This window comes from Macaca mulatta, chromosome 2 (assembly GCF_049350105.2).
Source record: "Macaca mulatta isolate MMU2019108-1 chromosome 2, T2T-MMU8v2.0, whole genome shotgun sequence".
In the NCBI taxonomy this organism is placed as follows: domain Eukaryota; kingdom Metazoa; phylum Chordata; class Mammalia; order Primates; family Cercopithecidae; genus Macaca; species Macaca mulatta.
Genome location: NC_133407.1, coordinates 92000914 through 92019714, shown reverse-complemented (window position 1 = coordinate 92019714; position 18801 = coordinate 92000914). Strand labels below are relative to the sequence as shown.

General features: G+C 37.7%; 1 protein-coding gene across 5 annotated transcripts in view; it reads left to right on the top strand.

Moving 5' to 3' along the window:
* Window positions 1–18801, top strand: part of PEX5L (peroxisomal biogenesis factor 5 like) — a 238653-nt gene that overhangs the window by 49317 nt on the left and 170535 nt on the right. The window contains exons 1-2 of one of the 5 annotated variants that reach the window (XM_015131542.3): window positions 7767–7971; window positions 10309–10380. The exons of 1 other annotated variant lie outside the window; for it this stretch is intronic. Coding sequence is in view for 2 of the 4 variants with exons in the window: in XM_015131534.3 (XP_014987020.2) it covers window positions 8732–8824; window positions 10309–10380 (165 nt within the window). In the remaining 2 variants the exon portion in view is untranslated. 5 annotated transcript variants of the gene reach the window in all.

The window sequence follows — 18801 nt, the reverse complement described above, 5'->3', positions numbered from 1 at the left end:
TCCTGTTAGCCAAAGGTTTTTTTTCTCTCTTTCTCTCATTGTTTCATTGAATATTTTTAAAAATAATTTTTCATATTACTAAGTTAAGTGTCTAGGATGTGTCTGTTGTAGGCTCATACTCTGCTAATTTAATTCTTGACTACAGAAAAATATAGATGCTTTTGTCACCTAGAGAAGCTGGTGTTGAAAAAGTAATCTCATAATATACCAACTGATGAATGAAGCATGTCATTATAAAATTGGTGTGTGATCAGCTATCTCTGTCAACCAGTGTCTGAACAGGCTCCAGGCTGTCATGCACTGACCATTTCAATGGCTCTCAACTTCTCTCCTTGACTCCAGCCGTCCTTCCTCCAATCCATTCCTCACCCCTTAGCCAGAGTGGGCTTCTTACAGCCCATATCTGATAATGTCACTCTCTTGCTTAAAACCCCGCAATGGCTCTACGTTGCTCTTAACATAAAGAACAAACACCTTCATGTGATTTTCAAGACTTGGCCTTCCTCTCCAGCCTCATCTGGCATCAACCCCCACAACCCTGGGCAACTCTGTCCCAGCCACCCCATCCTCCTCATCAGCAGTAATATTTTTTATATCAAGCAAGGCATTAGTTGGTGTTTGTGATAAAGTGGTGAATATGATTTGGATGTGGCTGTACATCCTTGAGACTCTGCTGTTTTAATTTTTTTAGAAAGAGTCTCACTCTGTTGCCGAGGCTAGAGTACAGTGGTGCGATCTTGGCTCACTGCAACCTCCACCTCTGGGGTTCAAGCAGTTATCCTGCCTCAGTCTCCTGAGTAGCTGCGATTACAGGTGCCCACCACTAGGCCTGGCTAATTTTTGTATTTTTAGTAGAGACAGGGTTTCACCATGTTGGCCAGGCTGGTCTCAAACTCCTTACCTCGGGCAATCTGCCCACCTTGGCCTCCCAAAGTGCTGGGATTACAGGTATGACCCACCGCTCCCGGCCAACTCTGCTGTTTTAATTTCTTAACTGATTGTCACATTTCCAGTGGATGAACCACCTGTCTGTGGCCCCAGATCTTTCTTGTTCCTACATATCTTGTAGCTTAGAAGAGTATAGAATTCTTTATTCATGAAGAATATGGATAGGAGCCTCAGGCATGCCTACCCTCTAGAAATTGTCACGTCTTATCTGTAATGTTGTTATAGTGAATAGATAAGCCATTGGAGAAAAAGGGTGAGCAAAAGAAGCCATAAGGAAACTGATCGAGAAATGACAAGAACTGTGATGTTAACTTAGGATGCCTGCAGTTATCAAGGCCATGGAAGAGAATCTAGGGGTGAGAGGAATGAGTTATACCTCCAGGAAGTGTTTGCACTCTGAGGAACAGGAAAGATTTATCCTAAGCTGTCATGACTGTGTATAGATCCGTATAAAATCTAAAAAATAATAATAATAACCCTCAAAAGTCATTTGAGCCATAATAGAAATGCTGATTATAAGTCATTCAGTCACATACCTATAGCTTAAAAATAAATAACTTTCTGCATGAATTTTATGGCTGAAGCACAAATGTTGGATTGATTCTTGTCAGAAACAAAATTTCATAGGCAAATTTTCCTCAAGCATGTGTCAGAGTGTCCAAAAAAATATGCTGGTCTAGAGAAGGTATGAACATTGAGGGAAAATATAGTTAGGATACCGAATGCCTATAGAAGCAGCTGGGTTTTTTCTTTCTTCTTTATTAAAGAGATCACATTTTAGTTTGCAAGGTCATAAAATCATGACGTCCAGATCAGTTGTTAAAAGGAAGTCAATGGCAGGTGTGGGATGCCAGGTGTGCTGGCTGCCAGTGAGAAGGAAGAGGAGTCGCTGGAAAAGCCAATGATAAGTACACCTGTGTTTGAGATTGCTGTAACAAGGTTTCATCCCCATCTAATAGGGTCAATGCATACGAAAATAAAAAATAATGTCAGCGGGGATCAGAAGCAGAACATTAAGCAGTAGATTTTCACTTAAAATAGATTATTTGTTATTTTTATCAGACTGCAGAGAATACACAATTTACCCTTTTCCTGTTGGGGATGGGAGAGATTATTGTAGGATAGAAGTGTTCCCTTGCCACTGGGATCCAAGATAATAAGTCAATTCTCTCAGACTCTGTACCATCTTACACCAACAACCATTCCAGTCCTGTTGTGTGGGGAATGACAGGGTTAAAACCACCAAAAAGGAGTGCTTGCTAGTTTCATCTTGTTTTGGAAACAGCACCCAGACTGCATAATGCCAAGAGATTATTATATTAAAATATCTAATTTTTCAATCATCATTATCTTTCGCCCACAGAAAACAATTTTTACATATTAGTCACTGCATCCTATGATGACATTCATAGCTCTAGAGACAAGTGTATAGGGAATGAGACAAGAACATGCCAGCTGAAAGAAAAACTGGACTCAATTTTCTGTTTAAAAGAACATTATCTTTGTTTGTTTGTTTTTTTCAATTTGAATTTGGTTTCGAGGGTGAAGGAGGATTAAAATGAATTTACTTATTGTCCTCCAAGTAGTGTGGAACATTGCTGAATCTGACATAATTGAAATTTCAAGTTGAATTTTTGTTTTCTGCCTACTTGATCTCAATATGCCAGCCCAGTACTGTCCCTTAAAGCAAATGTAAGCCCTCTGATAAGTCACTTGCCACTTTTGTTGCAGGTACCAGAGGTGAATACGTACTATATAGCCCAGAGTATAGTGAGGTTGTTTGCTGTTTTTCATAAATGCAGGAGAATTGATGATCAAAGGACATAAAATTGAGGACGTGGTAATTAACATCATCTTGAATTGCCTATCATTCCATGGATTCATCCCAGAAATTTGAGTTGTTTGATCACTAGCTTTTGACTGAGAGCTATAAAAATCCCAACCCTTTGATCAGAAATCGTTCCTCCGGATCCTAGTGATAGGACCTACACAATACTTAATGGTGGGAATGTAGTTCACTGATTTGCTTTCCAAATAAAGGCAAAGATTTCCAGTAAAACAACTTCTAAACTTTAGTGCTCTGATCTTGGAAGCTTTTTGAAACAATAGTCTTGCTTTTCTGAGTTTTTAAAAGTAAATTAGATAAAATAAAACTTGAAGGAAAGAATACGTAGAAATGTGATAGTGTATATACTTTAAAAATATATCAAGTGGATGAAAAATTCGGGGGAAAAGCAAGTATAATAAAAGTTAGTAGAATCTAGGTAGTTGAGTACACAGGGTCTCTCTAAAAATTATTTTAACTTTGCAGTGTGTTTGAAACTTTCATGATAAAATACTAGAAAAGATATATTAAATGTACATACCTAAAGTTGAATTTGTATATTTAAGAAAATGTCACTGGACAATGATGTAAGATTGTGTAATCTTAATAGATATTTATGTTGGAACATTCTTACTTTTTGAAATCTTGGAAAATGGAAAATATTTTCAAGATGCTTTATAAACTCTTCAGGCTATTAATGTACAGACCAAAAGCCACCCTAAAGGTAGAAAAACCAGCATTAAGAGGGAACTGCCAGGCTGTAGTATTGTGATTCCCTGCCATCTTATTATCCAACTAGTTAGTAACTGGAATATCTATTTTCCAATTAGATTTAACCTTAAAATCCAAAAAATTACTAAATGTCTGGGCTTATGCATATGGCAAAACACAGTTTAAAATGCTGCAACATACTTGTCCTTATATTTCTTTTCTCACCCAACAACATACATTCAGGACTGAGTCTGATTGCCATATGTTTTGTTTGCCCATGCTTGACCCAAAACTAAAACAGGGTACTCTGTGGCCACTCTCTTTTACCGTAACATGATCACAGTTAGAGAGGGGAAAAAAAGCCCATGCGTGTCTTTTAAAAAGACAAGACAAAAATTGTTCTTTAAAAAATGCCAGACTTAACCAGCCCCTCTGTAGATGATTCTCTGTAAAAATAATAATTTCCCTTCAGAAAGTTGATCTCACCCATACCTAAGAAAAATTAAAAATCTGAAAATTGCACTTTTAATTGGTAAGGCAATTACTCTCTATTCAAAAGTCATATTCGAGCTTACGTCCTTGAAAGGCGAACACTCTCAAGCTCTACTTCCAGGCCTTTTGGGAAAAATTTATCCTTTTTCCTCACTTCCTGTTTTCTCTCTTCATTGCCTTTTTGGCTCCCACAGCAAGGCGTTTGTGGCTGTGTTGGCACTGTGGATATTTTTAAGAAGAAAGGACATGGAACCAAAATATTGTCAAAGAACTGAGAAGCTTAGTATTCTAAGGGAGAGTCAAGCTTAGTATTATAAGGGAAAGGGGCATATTAACTGCAATAAACAAAGCATTCAGTTCACCATTTACCATGCTTACCGCAAGGGGCACAAGCAAAAACTGCAACATGTATCTCTATGTGTAAAAATTCATTCCCAGGAACATCATAAAGGAAGGGTAAAGTCCTGGCCCCATCGTTTTTACTGCAAAGAAGTCTTTAAATGAGTATTTTCTGTGGCAATTTTATGGATCTCTCAAGATATCACATTTTGTTTACTTTTCTTTAATTATAAAAAAATTCATTCTTATTTCAAAAAGCACTCCCAAGTGTAAAGAGAAAAGCATAGATCATGCACAGCCTCATCTCCAAGAGAAAAAGACTTTTAGTATTTGGTATATATCCTTCAATATTTTTTCTTACAAATTTACAGCACACAATTGTATTAATAAATTTTAAAAGAGAACCAGTTTCTTTCCAAAGGATAGTTGCTGTTACTTTCTTGCTTCATGAATTATCCCCATTCATTCTCTGGTATCTATATTTTCACTTTTTTTTTTTCCTAGTTCCTTCTTCTTGAATTATAAACATGATCAATATCTTTACATAAGGGAAGGAGGAAACAGTTATACATTTCCCAGTATTCTTTCCACATACTTTCTGTCTTTTAGCTATCATTCTTACTCCTGCTTTCCATTTCCATTCAAGATTTCCTGGCTGGCTGTGGTGGTTCACACCTGTAATCCCAGCACTTTGGGAGGCTGAGGTGGGTGGATCATCTGATGTCAGGAGTTTGAGACCATCCTGGCCAACATGGCTAAACCCCATCTCTACTAAAAATACAAAACATTAGCCAGACGTGGTGTCACATGCCTGTAATCCCAGCTACTAGGGAGGCTGAGGCAGAAGAATCGCTTGAACCCAGGAGGCGGAAGTTGCAGTGAGCCGAGATCATGCCACTGTACTCCAGCCTGGGCGACAGAGCAAGACTCCTTCCCCACACACCACCCCCTCCAAAAAAAAAAAGAAAAGAAAGATTTCCTAAAGAAAGATAAGCCTTTTCTCACTATCCTCCTACCCTCACCACCAATGTATTCAATAATTTACTCTAACCTGGCTTCCATCTTCACCACTTCTGTTCCTGAAGTCATTAATGACTTCCAAAATGCCAAATACATTGAAACTTTGTAGTTCATATCCTTATTTAACCTCTCATCAGCATCCGACACTATCAGAACTCTGTTTCCTTTGACTATGTTCTACCAATTCGCCACCTGCACCGTGACCACTCCTCTTCCTCATCATTTACTGAGTTCTTTCCTTTTGCCTTAGTCCTCATCTCTTCCTTCTCTGTGTTTTCTTCTTTGGTGAGCTTATCCACTCCTGCAATTTCAATCATCCCTAGTGATCTTTACGCACTACCCTTATCTCTCTTCTCAGATACAGACACCTACATCCAAATGGGTGACTGGATCTTTCCACTGGGATGAACTTTCCAAAGACACCACAAACTCAGCAAGTATCTTTTCAGCACATTTTCTTCTTTTTCAACTCTTCTCCTTCCCATTGACACTCAAAACAGAGATTAGATCAAAGTCTTCAAGGAAAAGCAGATATGAGGAAATCACCTTTTAGGACAGGGAAAATCTGAGCAATTTTGCAGCTGTGGGAAGGAAGGTGGTAGAGAAAAGACTGAAGACAGGCAAAAAAGAGGATAGGAACTGAGTCCTGACAACCATGAAGAAAACAGTAAGAAGGTCTTTTCTTCTTGTAGCTATATTTTATATTGTGTATGTGACATGTGCTTTAATAAATTCATGTCTACTATGTATCATTCATAGCAGCATTGATTTTTAAAAATTTGAATTATTTACATGCAAACCTTTATATTTATTTTGACATCTGTAGTTAGGCAAAAATTGCAATTAGGGCTAATTTGTACAATTAGCCAAATCAAGTGTTCCTTTTCCCTTTCAAAATGTTCTTTATATATTCCATTCCTAATGAGTATGAAGAATCCTTTTAATTCAATTCATACACAACTAGTATTTTTCAATTAAAACCCTTACTTTTAAGAAATTAATATCCTGCAATGAACAGGAGTTACTTCATTTTTCAGATCTCTAGCCCGTCAGATTTCATGGTTGTGTTACTTACTTGCAAAATGTTCCTATATGATACATTCCACATCTGTGGCCATTATATTGTTTTTCTTTTTTTAATTTTTCTTTATTTTAGAGACAGGGTCTCACTCTGTCACCCAGGCTGGAGTGCAATAGTGCATTCATAGCTTACTTCAGCCTCAAACACCTGCACCCAAGCGATCCTCCCCGTCAGCCTCCTGAGTAGCTGGGTCTACAGGCACACGTCACCATGTCCAGCTAATTTTTTTTTTTTTCTTTTTGAGACGGAGTCTCCCTCTGTCACCCAGGCTGGAGTGCAGTGAAGTGATCTTGGCTCACTGCAAGCTCTGCCTCCTGGGTTCACGCCATTTTCCTGCCTCAGCCTCCTGAGTAGCTGGGACTACAGGCACCCGCCACCATGCCCGGCTAATTTTTTGTATTTTTTATTTTTAGTAGAGATGGGGTTTCACTGTGGTCTCGATCTCCTGACCCTCGTGATCCACCTGCCTCAGCCTCCCAAAGTGCTGGGATTACAGGTGTGAGCCACCACACCTGGCCACTAATTTTTTATGGAGACGAGGTTTTGCTGTGTTGCACAGGCTAGTCTTGGACTTCTGGCCTCAAGTGATCCTCCTGCCTCAACCTCCCAAAGTGCTGGGATTACAGGCTTAAGCCACCACACCTGGCCTATATTTTTCTATAGATGTTCCAAGTTTAATGCAAGTTTATTTAATTAAAGTAAACAAACTCGTCTTTCTGTTTTACCTTTGTGGAGGAGAGAACAAAGGGGTAGGAAACAGGAGGTAGGGTTAAGGAGAGATGGTGGAAGTCTGTAGAGAGGAAAGATTACCAGTTAGGCTCACTGTTCTTAAGAAAGTTACCCATATAATGCAAAGTATCAAAAAAGTTATCAGCATTAACGAAGAACTAACAAAGATACGTCTCCTGCAGGTCAGAAAGGATTCAGAAAGGTGTGGAAAGATGGGAGATACTGTGTTTGGGGTTTCAGAGATTGGACACGTTATCCTGAGCTGAAAGCTTCTTATGGGGGTGAGGCACCGTCAGCAAAGAAATACTATTTCCTTTCCCTCTTTCCTTACCTTTCCTGCCTTGGGTCCTTACCATTTTAGCTCCACTGCACTAATGCTCCCTCCTTGGCTACACCTAGGGCAACGGTGCACAAAGTCGGCCATAAATGGGCAGCATGCTAAGGCCAGGTAGACAGGGGCCTAACCTTACTGCCTCAGTGGAAATCCTCAGCTCCAGTGTCTTGCCACTGAAGGTGGGAGGAGCACAGGAAGCGATTGCCCTGTGGCTTCTCCTCCCACAGAAGCCCTGCCCCCTCACACTTGGGCGGTGGAGAGATTAGCTTTCTATTTCCTTCTAGTTCAGTCCTTTGGCTACTGTGAAAGACCACACAGAAGCTGTGGACTTGCTTTTTTGTGCTTGACAAAAGTGCATAGATAGAAGACAGGGATTCCCGGCTGGGAGGAGGGAGGAGAGCTGAAGATCCCTGCCTGGGCTGGCTGAGCTAAGCAGTCAAAGTGGGAAGCTGAGTGCTTGAAAGAGGATTATGCTCGCACTAGAAATAAGCAGTAAGTGAGTGAATACCATTATGGCTTAGAAAAGGATTAATCCTCCCGGGGTTATGGGGTGAACTAGAAAATATTGCTTAATTCTAGAGTCAAACTGTAAGGCTTTGGCTTTGTGTACTGTTGTGTGCTGTTTGGAGACCAGAGGTTTAAGTACAAAACCAGAGCTCTAAATGCCTCCTCCCACTCTTGGAAAATGCCAGCTTCTATTTAGATTAGTTGGGGGACATAATTTCCTTCCCTGAACTAGCCTCTTCCAGGGAAAATTTACTACTAAATTAGATAAGGAGTTGAGATTGGAGAGGCAGAATTTGGTATTTGCAGAAATTGCAGTTTCGAATGATGTTCTGTGAGTGCTGACATTCTGTTAGCAGTGATTGTCAAGAAAGTTTAGAATAGGAGATTAAAAAGGGGAAATCAAGAGCTTTTATGATGAGGAGGCTGAAGAGTCCATATGCAGAGAAGTAAATTAAAAAATTATATAATTTAAAATAGGTGGATTTTTTAAAACATTAAATGGGAACAACAGTCAAAGAGTATAGAAGTGCATGGATAAAAATTAGTTAGAAAAGGAAATTTTCACTTCAGTGACTTTTTTGTGCTAGCCAAAAATTTCACAATGTTTACAAAGTCAAGACAATGATTCAGGAATACTTCAATTATTGTTGTACATTATTAATGCTGTTGCTGGGCAAGATCTGTGGTTCTCTGGTCAGCAAGTTCTGGCAAGGAAGCCACTGCCACTGGCACAAAGAATTCTGGGATGTCTGACAGTGAAATGGATGGAAGAACCCACATTCCATCTCTACTTAATGTCCTTTTGTCCAGAAACCGGGTCATGCAAATGAGCTACTTGGTACGTATACAGATCAATATTTGGAAAGGCATTTCTAAGTGTTTTGCATTAGAGGCTCTCTAGACAATATCTTATGGCAACCAGTGAACAAAAAGAATACAAAAGCAAAGTGATAGGAAGGAAGTTGCTGAAACCAACCCTGTTCTTTTTGTTTTCCATCAATCTTGAAATGGAACCTCAAATGAGGACAAGAATAAAATAGGGAGAAATGCTGTGGCCATCTGTTCTGTTCTGAGTGGCTAAGTTCATTAATATATAAATGAGAATTTGGGTTTTATTTATGCATCCTAATACTTGGAAGACTCAGAAATGTCTTTATTACAGTAGAAAGAAAATCCCACAAAAATTGGAGGTATGTTTTTGTGGAAAAAAAAATGCGTAATTCTGGTTTTTGAATGTTATGGGGAAAAACTAAGAATTGTGCTCACATTGTGAAGATTTATATCATGTTCACTGATGGATATATCTCATCCCCCAATGAGATGAGGACCCTAATATGACACAGTAGATGCAAACATAAGCTTTTTAATTCCCTTAATTCAAGTTGATGTTGATTAATAACTAAAGCAAGAATCTTTAAAATAAATAAATAACCTTGAACTACAGCTGACTATGTAGTGGTTTTTATTTTTCATTTGTTACTGGTGTGAAGACACAACATGACATTTCTAGTATTCTCATCAACCGTTGCGTTGGGAGAAAAAAAGGCTCAGACATATTATCTTTCCCCTGTAGCACAAGTGTAAAATGATTGTCATTATCTATGTCCTTTTCTAACTTTAGAATTTGTAGATTTTGCTATGGAGGAAATAGATGGAGAGTGGTCTTTGGGTCAAAATAAATTATGACAAAATGCCAAAAAAGTGCATTTAAATGAACTCTTAAAATAGTCTGTCCTCCAACTTTTCAAATACCTAATTTTGTAAATTATTTTATTTATCTCTTTACAATTATTTCTGAGTTGGGTTTTCCAATGTTAGTATTCATCTGACTTGCAAGCAAATGTTGAAAATCTGAAGATTCATTATCTGAGTTGCATAATACTTCTATTATTCTTAAACAATATGTAAGACATTAAAACAAAACATTGAATAGTTGGAAGTCTTGAGTATAAAACTAAATTAATTTCCAATCTTTAAGAAAAATGTGCTAGGATTCTTCAAAGAATTGCTTATTTATCTCAAAGTGTTAAAGAATCTTTTCTGATACAACAGGACTAAAAAGAGAAGCATAAGAATATTGAGAAAAAGATTAAAAGTATAAGTTGGATAGTGGAGGCTAAGCAGATATTGTTAATGAATAATGATAAGACAGCAGTTTGACTATAAAAACATTTGCTGTTGTACATGAGCGATTTGTATAAAGAATGATGCATTATGACTGGTGAACAAGGCTAAGACTTTTATCTTTAAAAGTATTAAGTAGGAATTAAGATTGTTAATGGATAGAAACTAAATGATCATTTAAAATTATTCTTTCACAAGAAAAGTAAAGAACAAGGATATGGAAAACTAAGCAGTGATGAAGACCTCGAAATAATTGTTGATCAAAAGCAGGTAAGTGAATACTTACATACATTTTCTACTGTTATACTGTATATTTTGATGACTAAAGCCTTTTGAGTGTTCAGCCCTTCTCTGGCAGCTGTGTTAGCCTGTCTGGCTAAAGCCTGCATAACAAGATTTTGAGAGCAGCTAAGCCGCCCCATACGATGCCTCTGATCCACTGACTTTTGCCTGATGCCAGCATGCATATGTATGAATGATGGAAATAAAGCTAGAGTAAGAGAACTTTTGGAAAATTAAAGGGATCACTTGATAAAATGAGTCAAAACAACAATGATAATTTGCTTGGGAAAAAGATAATAACAATAAAATATATCATCTTGAAAATGAGAAACACTGCCATTAGTCTATCTTGTGAAACAATTAATTATAATTTAGAGAGAGAAAAAAAACTGAGAACTTTAAGGCATATATATTGCCCAATTTAATTTTCCATATTGTCTGCAATATACATAAAGATGATTCTGAAAACAAAAAGAAGAGGCTATTAATAAAATCTGTAGTACCACCTGTAATTTGAGAAACCTCTAGCTTGGATGTTATATGGGCCTATAAGGTGAAATGAAAACTGCTTAATAGAGCATGAACAATGACATACCAGGTAATGGAAGGTTTCCAGCCCATGCCACTGAATTGGCACTAGCCCTTAACATCTCTGTTAATTATCAATGAGACAAGATAACTGCACATCTATTTAATGCATAAGTGGCACAGCCTCTGAGAGCGATGCAAAAGCTATAGACAGAGAAATAATTCAAAGAGATCTGAATAGATTAAGAGATTAGAAAGAAAGCAGTCAGTAATTTACAGACAGGCATCTGAATTTGCTCAGTTTCCTGATCATACAGTTTGTTTTGCATCATAACAATTGCATTCAGGGAGCTATTGTACATATTTCTGAAAAAAGGAAAAATGACCATCAGAAGGTATCAACCAGAAATAATTGACTTAGAGACTTGTTTGTTAGGCTTGGAGTAACTGAGGTAACTGAGATGGTCTTCTGGAAAAACTTGCCGAAACATCTCTCCACCGAGGTGCAGAATATATTGATTTTACAGCACTCACTCAAAATGCTTCCGAGTTTTTCTCGTTATTGCCCTCCTGCTCCTGTGTAGAACAGGGTAGGGGATGTGTGGAGTGCCATGTTATCAGTTAAGTTAATAAGGTGAGTGGAGCTGTAGCCCATGTGCTCTACTGGGCTATTAACTGTTACTTTATGCCAGATTAATTACTTAGGGCATGCAATCTATGTCTGATCCCACCCATAGACTGGGATTCTGATCAAAGGACTGGACCCACCTGGCAAATGAACTAGTAAAATAAACCTGGGTATATTATGAGAATACATATATGTATATATTTCTCTAATAAAATGAAAAATTAGTTATTTTCTTTCTTAATCATATAGAAGTTAAATTCTTATTTTTTCCTTCTTCTTTGCTATCTTCCTACCCCAAAGCTTTTCTTTTCTTTCCTTCTTTTTTGCCTAAATCTTTGTGTTTTAACTGAGTTTTGGTGTTCAGAAAACTACAAAGTTATATTTTGAGATCCTTGTGGTGAAAAGCCAAATGAAGCCATGTTCTTTTTTCTCATGATCCTTTGACAAAATTTCTATTGTTGTGACTAAACACATTTTACTAATTGTTAAGGAATCTTAAAGAAAAGAGAGAAAAAAGAAGAGAACAAAACCTTCCTGCTTCTTCAGAAAATAGCACTTTTATTACCTGGATCAAATGAGGGTGGATTCAATTTTCTCAGAGTCACTGTTTGCCTCTGTAGTTATCACATTTCTTCCAGTGCCATTGCACAAGTTGGTACTATTTGGCAGTGACTCAGCTTTGCTGAGTTATTCATGTCAAAACATGTTTCAAAAGATGAGTAATTATGAATATGAGTTGGCTTTGGTGTTTGCTGTTGGCAGAAAGAGTAGTCCTTCTTTTTTTGAGAGATTTATTTGGTGTTGATGTTGTGAGCAAATCCTAGGTTGAAACAACGACAGTGACGATATCTCAAAGTAAAATATTTGGGGAAACACTGTAATTAGTCTTTATAAAGCTATAAGAAATTATCTCAAAGTTTAAGAGGTCAACAGATTAAGCATGTGTGTATGTATATGTACATTTGTTTTTCAGAAATTGAATATTGCTCCATCTCATAGATATGAGTTATACATATATGATGACATTATACATATGTATGTATTTTATATGTATAATAAAATTACAACTCTATAGCATTATGGAGGAATCTTTATGTTCAGTTTATTCTTCCTATATCTTTTCAAAAACATGGTAGAAATATGTTATAGTCAATCTTCATATAACTGCAGGTAGCTTTTTCAGTAAGCAGTGCCAAAAGAAAATCTAAAGAGAATAAATAAAATAATTGGAGTTCTGCAATGGGCAGAAGTCTCCTAATTTCTTTAAATCCGTCATTCAGAAGCTGTCACTCTACACATGCTGTGTAAGCTATATGCCATTTTATCAGTCATATGATTTGCAAATCTTGTACTTCCACGGAAAGCCCACAGTCTTGCTTATATAAGCAAATTAATAACAGAAGCAGCACCGTGTATGTGGATTTTGTTCTTCCTGGCTGCCTTCACTCAAGGAGGTAAAAGATGATTTCTGTGTTATTTCAACATGGAAAAAAAAAAGTGTATTTTGGAAATGTGTAAGGTTCTATTCTTTAAAGACAATGTTGTTTTCCTCTCTTTGTGAAATTGTATTGACAAAATTTATTTGGGATATGTATAAAAACATTTCAGAGAACACTTAAGTGAGTGTTGATGTCCTATGGTAAAAGGTGCCATATGACACACACACACACACACACACACACACACACACAGAGTCATTTAAATAGAAATGTATCACACTGGGGTCAGAGTCCCTATTTTCCAACAGAAGTCTCCAAGGTTTTCAAACTTTAAGCATAGAAGGTAATCAAAGGGAATGTATTGGATTAAAACCTTAATGCCTCCAAAACCCAAACATTTGCCATAAAAATATTATAACTAATTAGTAAATGCTATGTTTGGCTTTGTAAAAAAAAATATTAAAAGACAAATTTTAAACATCTATTATGGCACATTTTTATTATTTGTGAAACTGTTCCTTCCTAAATGGAGGAAAGGAGGGTCTTGTTTAGGTTTCATGTACACATGAATTTCCTTCTGAAGTTACTGAGATTTCAGGTGTGGGAGTAGATAGTCAAGTGCCTTGACTTAAGGGATTAAAACCATTAACCACTTTGAGTCAATTCATTCTATTATAAATTACTATTTTTAGTTACAGCCAACTTAAGGTTTATGATAAGCTGGAGCTAGATAACAATTTTTAAAAATGTTTTCAAATTCCAAGTAGACTTAAAGGAGGTAACAAAGACTAATAAATTTATAGACTCTTTTGGTTATATGATGGATGCAGTTACAGGTTCATGTATTGTAAAAATGGGTTTAACAGCATGTTGTGGATTTACTTGGTTATAGGACTCAAAGTTGCAGTTGCATAACCCTTAGTGCAAGTAGGTTGGGAAATGTCAAATTTCAGCCAGTTACAGAGGGAACAAGTATATCCAGGTCAGAGCAATAGTTCTCAAGCTTTAGCTGCCTTAGCATCCCCAGGAGGGCTTGATATAACATAGATTACTGGGCCCCACCCCCGGGGTTTCTGATTCTGCAGGTCTGAGATGCATGCCGCCTGAGAATTTGCATTTCTAAGTAGTCAGCTACTGCTGCTGGTTCCAGACCACACTTTGTGAATCACTGGGTCAGAGAAAACAACTAACGCAGTTTTAAAAGAGGAAAAAAATATGTAATTTTTGATAAATTTAACATTCTTCAACCTGGCATTACCCAGGGATCTAAAAACTGGAATTCGTAAGCATTTAACGTAATAACAAGACCAGAAAACAAGAAAACCGCAGCCATTTACAACCAAAGGTACCTTTAAAGAACCAGGTTTACAGTCTGGCTAAATCCACATGGAAACCCGGTAATCTTGAACCTCTCTGAGCTCAGTTTTCTCATTTTCAAATAAGTTTTCTGATATTGTTTGTAAAATGATCCTCTGCTCTTCCCACCTCCTAGAGTTTCTCTGAGTTAAAATATGTAAAAGTGCTCTATAAAGTGTATATCATTTATGTCATTTTAATTAGCTAGGCGTCACCACTTCACTCCCCACCTCCCTTCATCCCCAATTTAGCAAACAGGAACTTTGAGATCCAGAAAGCTGAATGAAGTTGCCCAACTCCCTGGTTAGGTGCAGAGAGAGCCCTAGAGGCCAGCTCTCCGTCCTGCCATCCAGTCCCATGCTCTTTCTGTCACCTCACATAGCTCTGTACCATTGCTCATTACTGATCATGCCAGAAATGGATTAAGAAACTGTTTTGTCTCAGTGCTCTAATTATATAAAATAACCGTCTACTAGAAAGTATCGTAAATGGTCAACATTTATTTATTTAACCCTCACAGGAATAAACTTCCCCACCAACACTCCTTAACTGTTTAATTCCCTCTTGAGCCCTATGGCTTTGTCAGGAGAAAAATGCCCCTTAAAGCAAGTGTAAATAAAACTAGAGCTAAAAGGTAGTTGTGAAAACCACTTGCCTTTCCTGTCACAACTTCCTCAAGGAGAACCTCTACCAGGCATGAGAAGGGTCCTGGGAAGAGACAACACACACTCAGCTTACAACCTTTTTGGGAGTCTCTTTTTCACCTTGTAAGGGAAGCCTGAGCAGAAAGCAATGGACACTAGAACTTCTGTGATCTTTTTCTAATGAAGAAGAAGAGATAAATGATAACCTCACCCTTGTGCCTCCAATAGCTCATAAGCATTCAAGTTGGATTGCAGTTCTGTCCTAGTGGTTGTTGTGAAAATGGATCCTCAAGAGAAAAATATAGGCCAATATGAAATTAAAATGGAAGAACAAGAAAAACAGATTAACAGAGAAGATACCCAGCTTATCTGGTACTAATAGATAGTGTGATCCTACCAACATCTAAGCAACTAACTTTGGTCTCAGACTCACAGACAGTAAAATGGACGAGGGTAATATGTGTTCCTGCCTTGTTGTGGTAGCCAGCCCCATCTGGTCAATGCTTTCTTGGTCATATCAATGTGGTGACTTAACTTAAATGTAATTCAGATCCCATTTACCCCTGAGGACACTTACAAAGTATGATATCCTATCTCTTGGTATTAGGTGTAACACCGTCCCTGGGTACCTTCTTAGAACTCTGTATTTGGTCAGAAGAACAGAAACCTCCTCTAGAGTTGCAGAAAGGAGACCACCTGCTCAGCCTGCAGATTCTGAAGCATGAAACTCTGAGACATCTGAAGGACAAAGCACATTATGCAGTTGTAGTTGCCTTAATTATACTCACAGCTGACATAGGCTCATTAGTGTTTCCCTCAGGAAAGATTGATCGATGAAAAATAATTGAATGAAAAGAAGCCAGATTTATTTGGGATGAGAGAGACTATTCAAATTTGCTGTCTATCTGAACTCAGCATTGGAGTAAACAAAGATTCACTGTTGCAGTCCAATCAATCCCATCTTGTCTGCAAACTATTTATCATCAATAAGTATTGTACATGGAAGGGGGAAATTTCTTCCATTAAGTTAAATAGAAAAGTTACTAGAGTGAAAGCATAATCACCCTGCATTTTATTCCTAAATATTCCCTATTTGTATCAAGTAATATAAAAACAATTCTGAGTTACTGATAATTTGGAGGGCAAAATTACAGTAATGCCAAGTATCTTACTTTGTATTTTCCTTGTAAACTCACGATGCTGAGTTTATTTTTTGGTTGGTTTGTTTAGCTTCATGCATTTCAATTTAGTGTACGGATTCTCCTAAGCATCAACGGACTCTAGGAAAAACACAAAGGGCAAGTCTAATATCCTTCATTTTAGAATCTTTACTTTAAAAATCCGATTGTTAAAGTCTGATGGTATAAAGCCAGAAAACACAGAGAGTCACGTATCATAGAGTGGCACAGAGGCTGGCAAGATAGCTGAAGAAAGAATCCATTGCCCTGGTTCCTAGTCTTGGCCCTGCCATTAATAAGCAGAAGATTTTGGAGTAAGTAGTTCAAGTTCTCTGAGTTTCCGTTTCTTCATCTGTACAATGTAATAATAACATCTGCTCAGATGACTGCTGTGAGGCTCAAACGGGGTGCTCCCTTGTGGAGCCATGTGTCCAGTTTGGCCTCCTTTGGTCAGTCCCAAGTCTAGAATCCAGAGCCACCACTCCTTTGTCTTGGGACTCTTTCCACTGTAACTCGTGCCTCCTGAATGATGAGTTGGAGATGGATATGGTATCGTGACATTTTCACTTTGGTTATTTCCACTGGTTTACTATTAGACATTCTGCATGCCTTGCTTGGAACAGTATTAGATACTCTAGTCTAGCACATTTTCAGTGGTGCCAGCTCTTCTGCCAGGCCATGTGCTTGGCATTGTGAATATAACACAGAATGTGTGTGTGTCACTCTTACACAGTGGTTAAGAGCAGGGCCTTTACAGTCACAAATCTGAATGAAAACAGACTATGGCCATGTCGTAGCTATTTGGGAAAATTAACCAGCTCTCTGAGCCACAGGCTGCTCTGCTATAAAATGAGGAAAATATCTATTTCGTAAAGTTTTTGGGAGAAGTAAATAAGTTCTTGTACATAAATGCCTAGCAAAGTACATGGCATGTGGTAAGTGCTTTATAAATGGCAAGTGCTGAGGTGAAAGCATGGTGGTAGTTGATAGATAGTTAGACTAAATAGCTGTAAGATCCCCTTGGTATCTCATTGTGGTTTGGGTATGCATTTCTCTAGTGATTAGCGATGTGGAGCATTTTTTCATATACTTGTTGACTGTGTGTATGTCTTCTTTTGAAAAGTGTCTATTCATGTCCTTTGCCCACTTTATAATGGAGTTGTTTGTTTTTTGTGAATCTGTTTAAGTGCCTTAAAGACTCTGGATATTAGACCTTCGTCAGATGCATAGTTTGTGAATACCTTCTCCCATTCTATGGTTGTCTGTTTTTTCTGTTGGCAGTTTCTTTTGCTGTGCAGAAGCTCTTTAATTTGGTGCCATTTGTCAACTTTTGTTTTTGTTGCAATTGCTTTTGGCATCTTCGTCATGAAATCTTTGCACAGTTCTATGTCCAGAATGGTATTTCCTAGGTTATCTTCCTGGATTTTTGCAAGATCATGTCCTTTGCAACAACATGGATGGAGCTGGAGGTCGTTTTACTAAGCAAACTAACACAGAAACAGAAAAGCAAATACCACATGTTCTCATTTATAAGTGGGAGCTAAACATCAGTTACATATGGACATTAAGATGGGAACAACAGACACCAGGGCCTACTTGAGGGTGGAGGGTGGGAGAAGGGTGAGGACCAAAAAACTGCCTATCAGGTAAATATGCTTATTATCTGGATAATGAGATAATCTGCGCAACATATCGCCATGACATGCAGTTTACCCATATAACAAACCTGTACATGTAGCCCTGAACCTAAAATAAGAGTTAAAAAAAAAAAAAAGAAAAAGAAAAAGATGTCATTGGAATTTTAGGATATTGATTTATAATGATTTTAAACAATCAAGTCTAGTCTGGGGTAATGGATGCAAATGCCTTTTCCAATCATCCAGGTCCAGAAATGAGGCTAGTAGACTGTGCATAAGAAACATAGGGAGTGAAGGAGTCAGTGGCTACTTGGTGGGAGCTGGACCCGGTAGAGGTGGCAGCACCTACCAGCTTCGGCTGATTGCCACCTTGTTGGGAATGGGCTCAGTCTCACCACACATATGAATTTTTCAAAAAAGGCATTAATCTTTTCTTTTTACATGTTTACAATCTTTTTCTTAATTTTAAATAGTATATAATCAGACAAAACAGTCTGAGTGTTTATATAGCCCATGGGGTCCAGTTTATGACTTACTATACTCATGAGTCTCTAAAATCCAAGAAGAGTCATATGTGCTCTCCTCTGTTTCTCTCCCATTTTACACTTTCCCCACTGAAAATTAAACTAACCTAGTTGTTGATCTGATTAAATTAATGGACATTAAGTTATAATTGACGCTGGCCTTACGTTCCTTGGGAAATTGAAGTACCTCCAAAGAAAACTAGCCAATTTAAAATGTAAAAAATTCCCATTTGATAAAATGAGTAGGGCAGTTATTTATGAGGAGGAAGTATTGCTGATGTTTCTACCTATGCAGGACTGTGTTTACTGTCTTCTGCTTTTGCCAGGCTAGCCATCTCTGTGAGTAAATAAGGTTCCAGCATTGTTAACCAGCAAGCACACACCTAGCTCTCCTCTACCAGTCCATCTTCCCCAATTTTCCAAGCAGTAATGCAACTAACTCACAGGGCTCAGTTAAAAACTGTAATCACCAAGA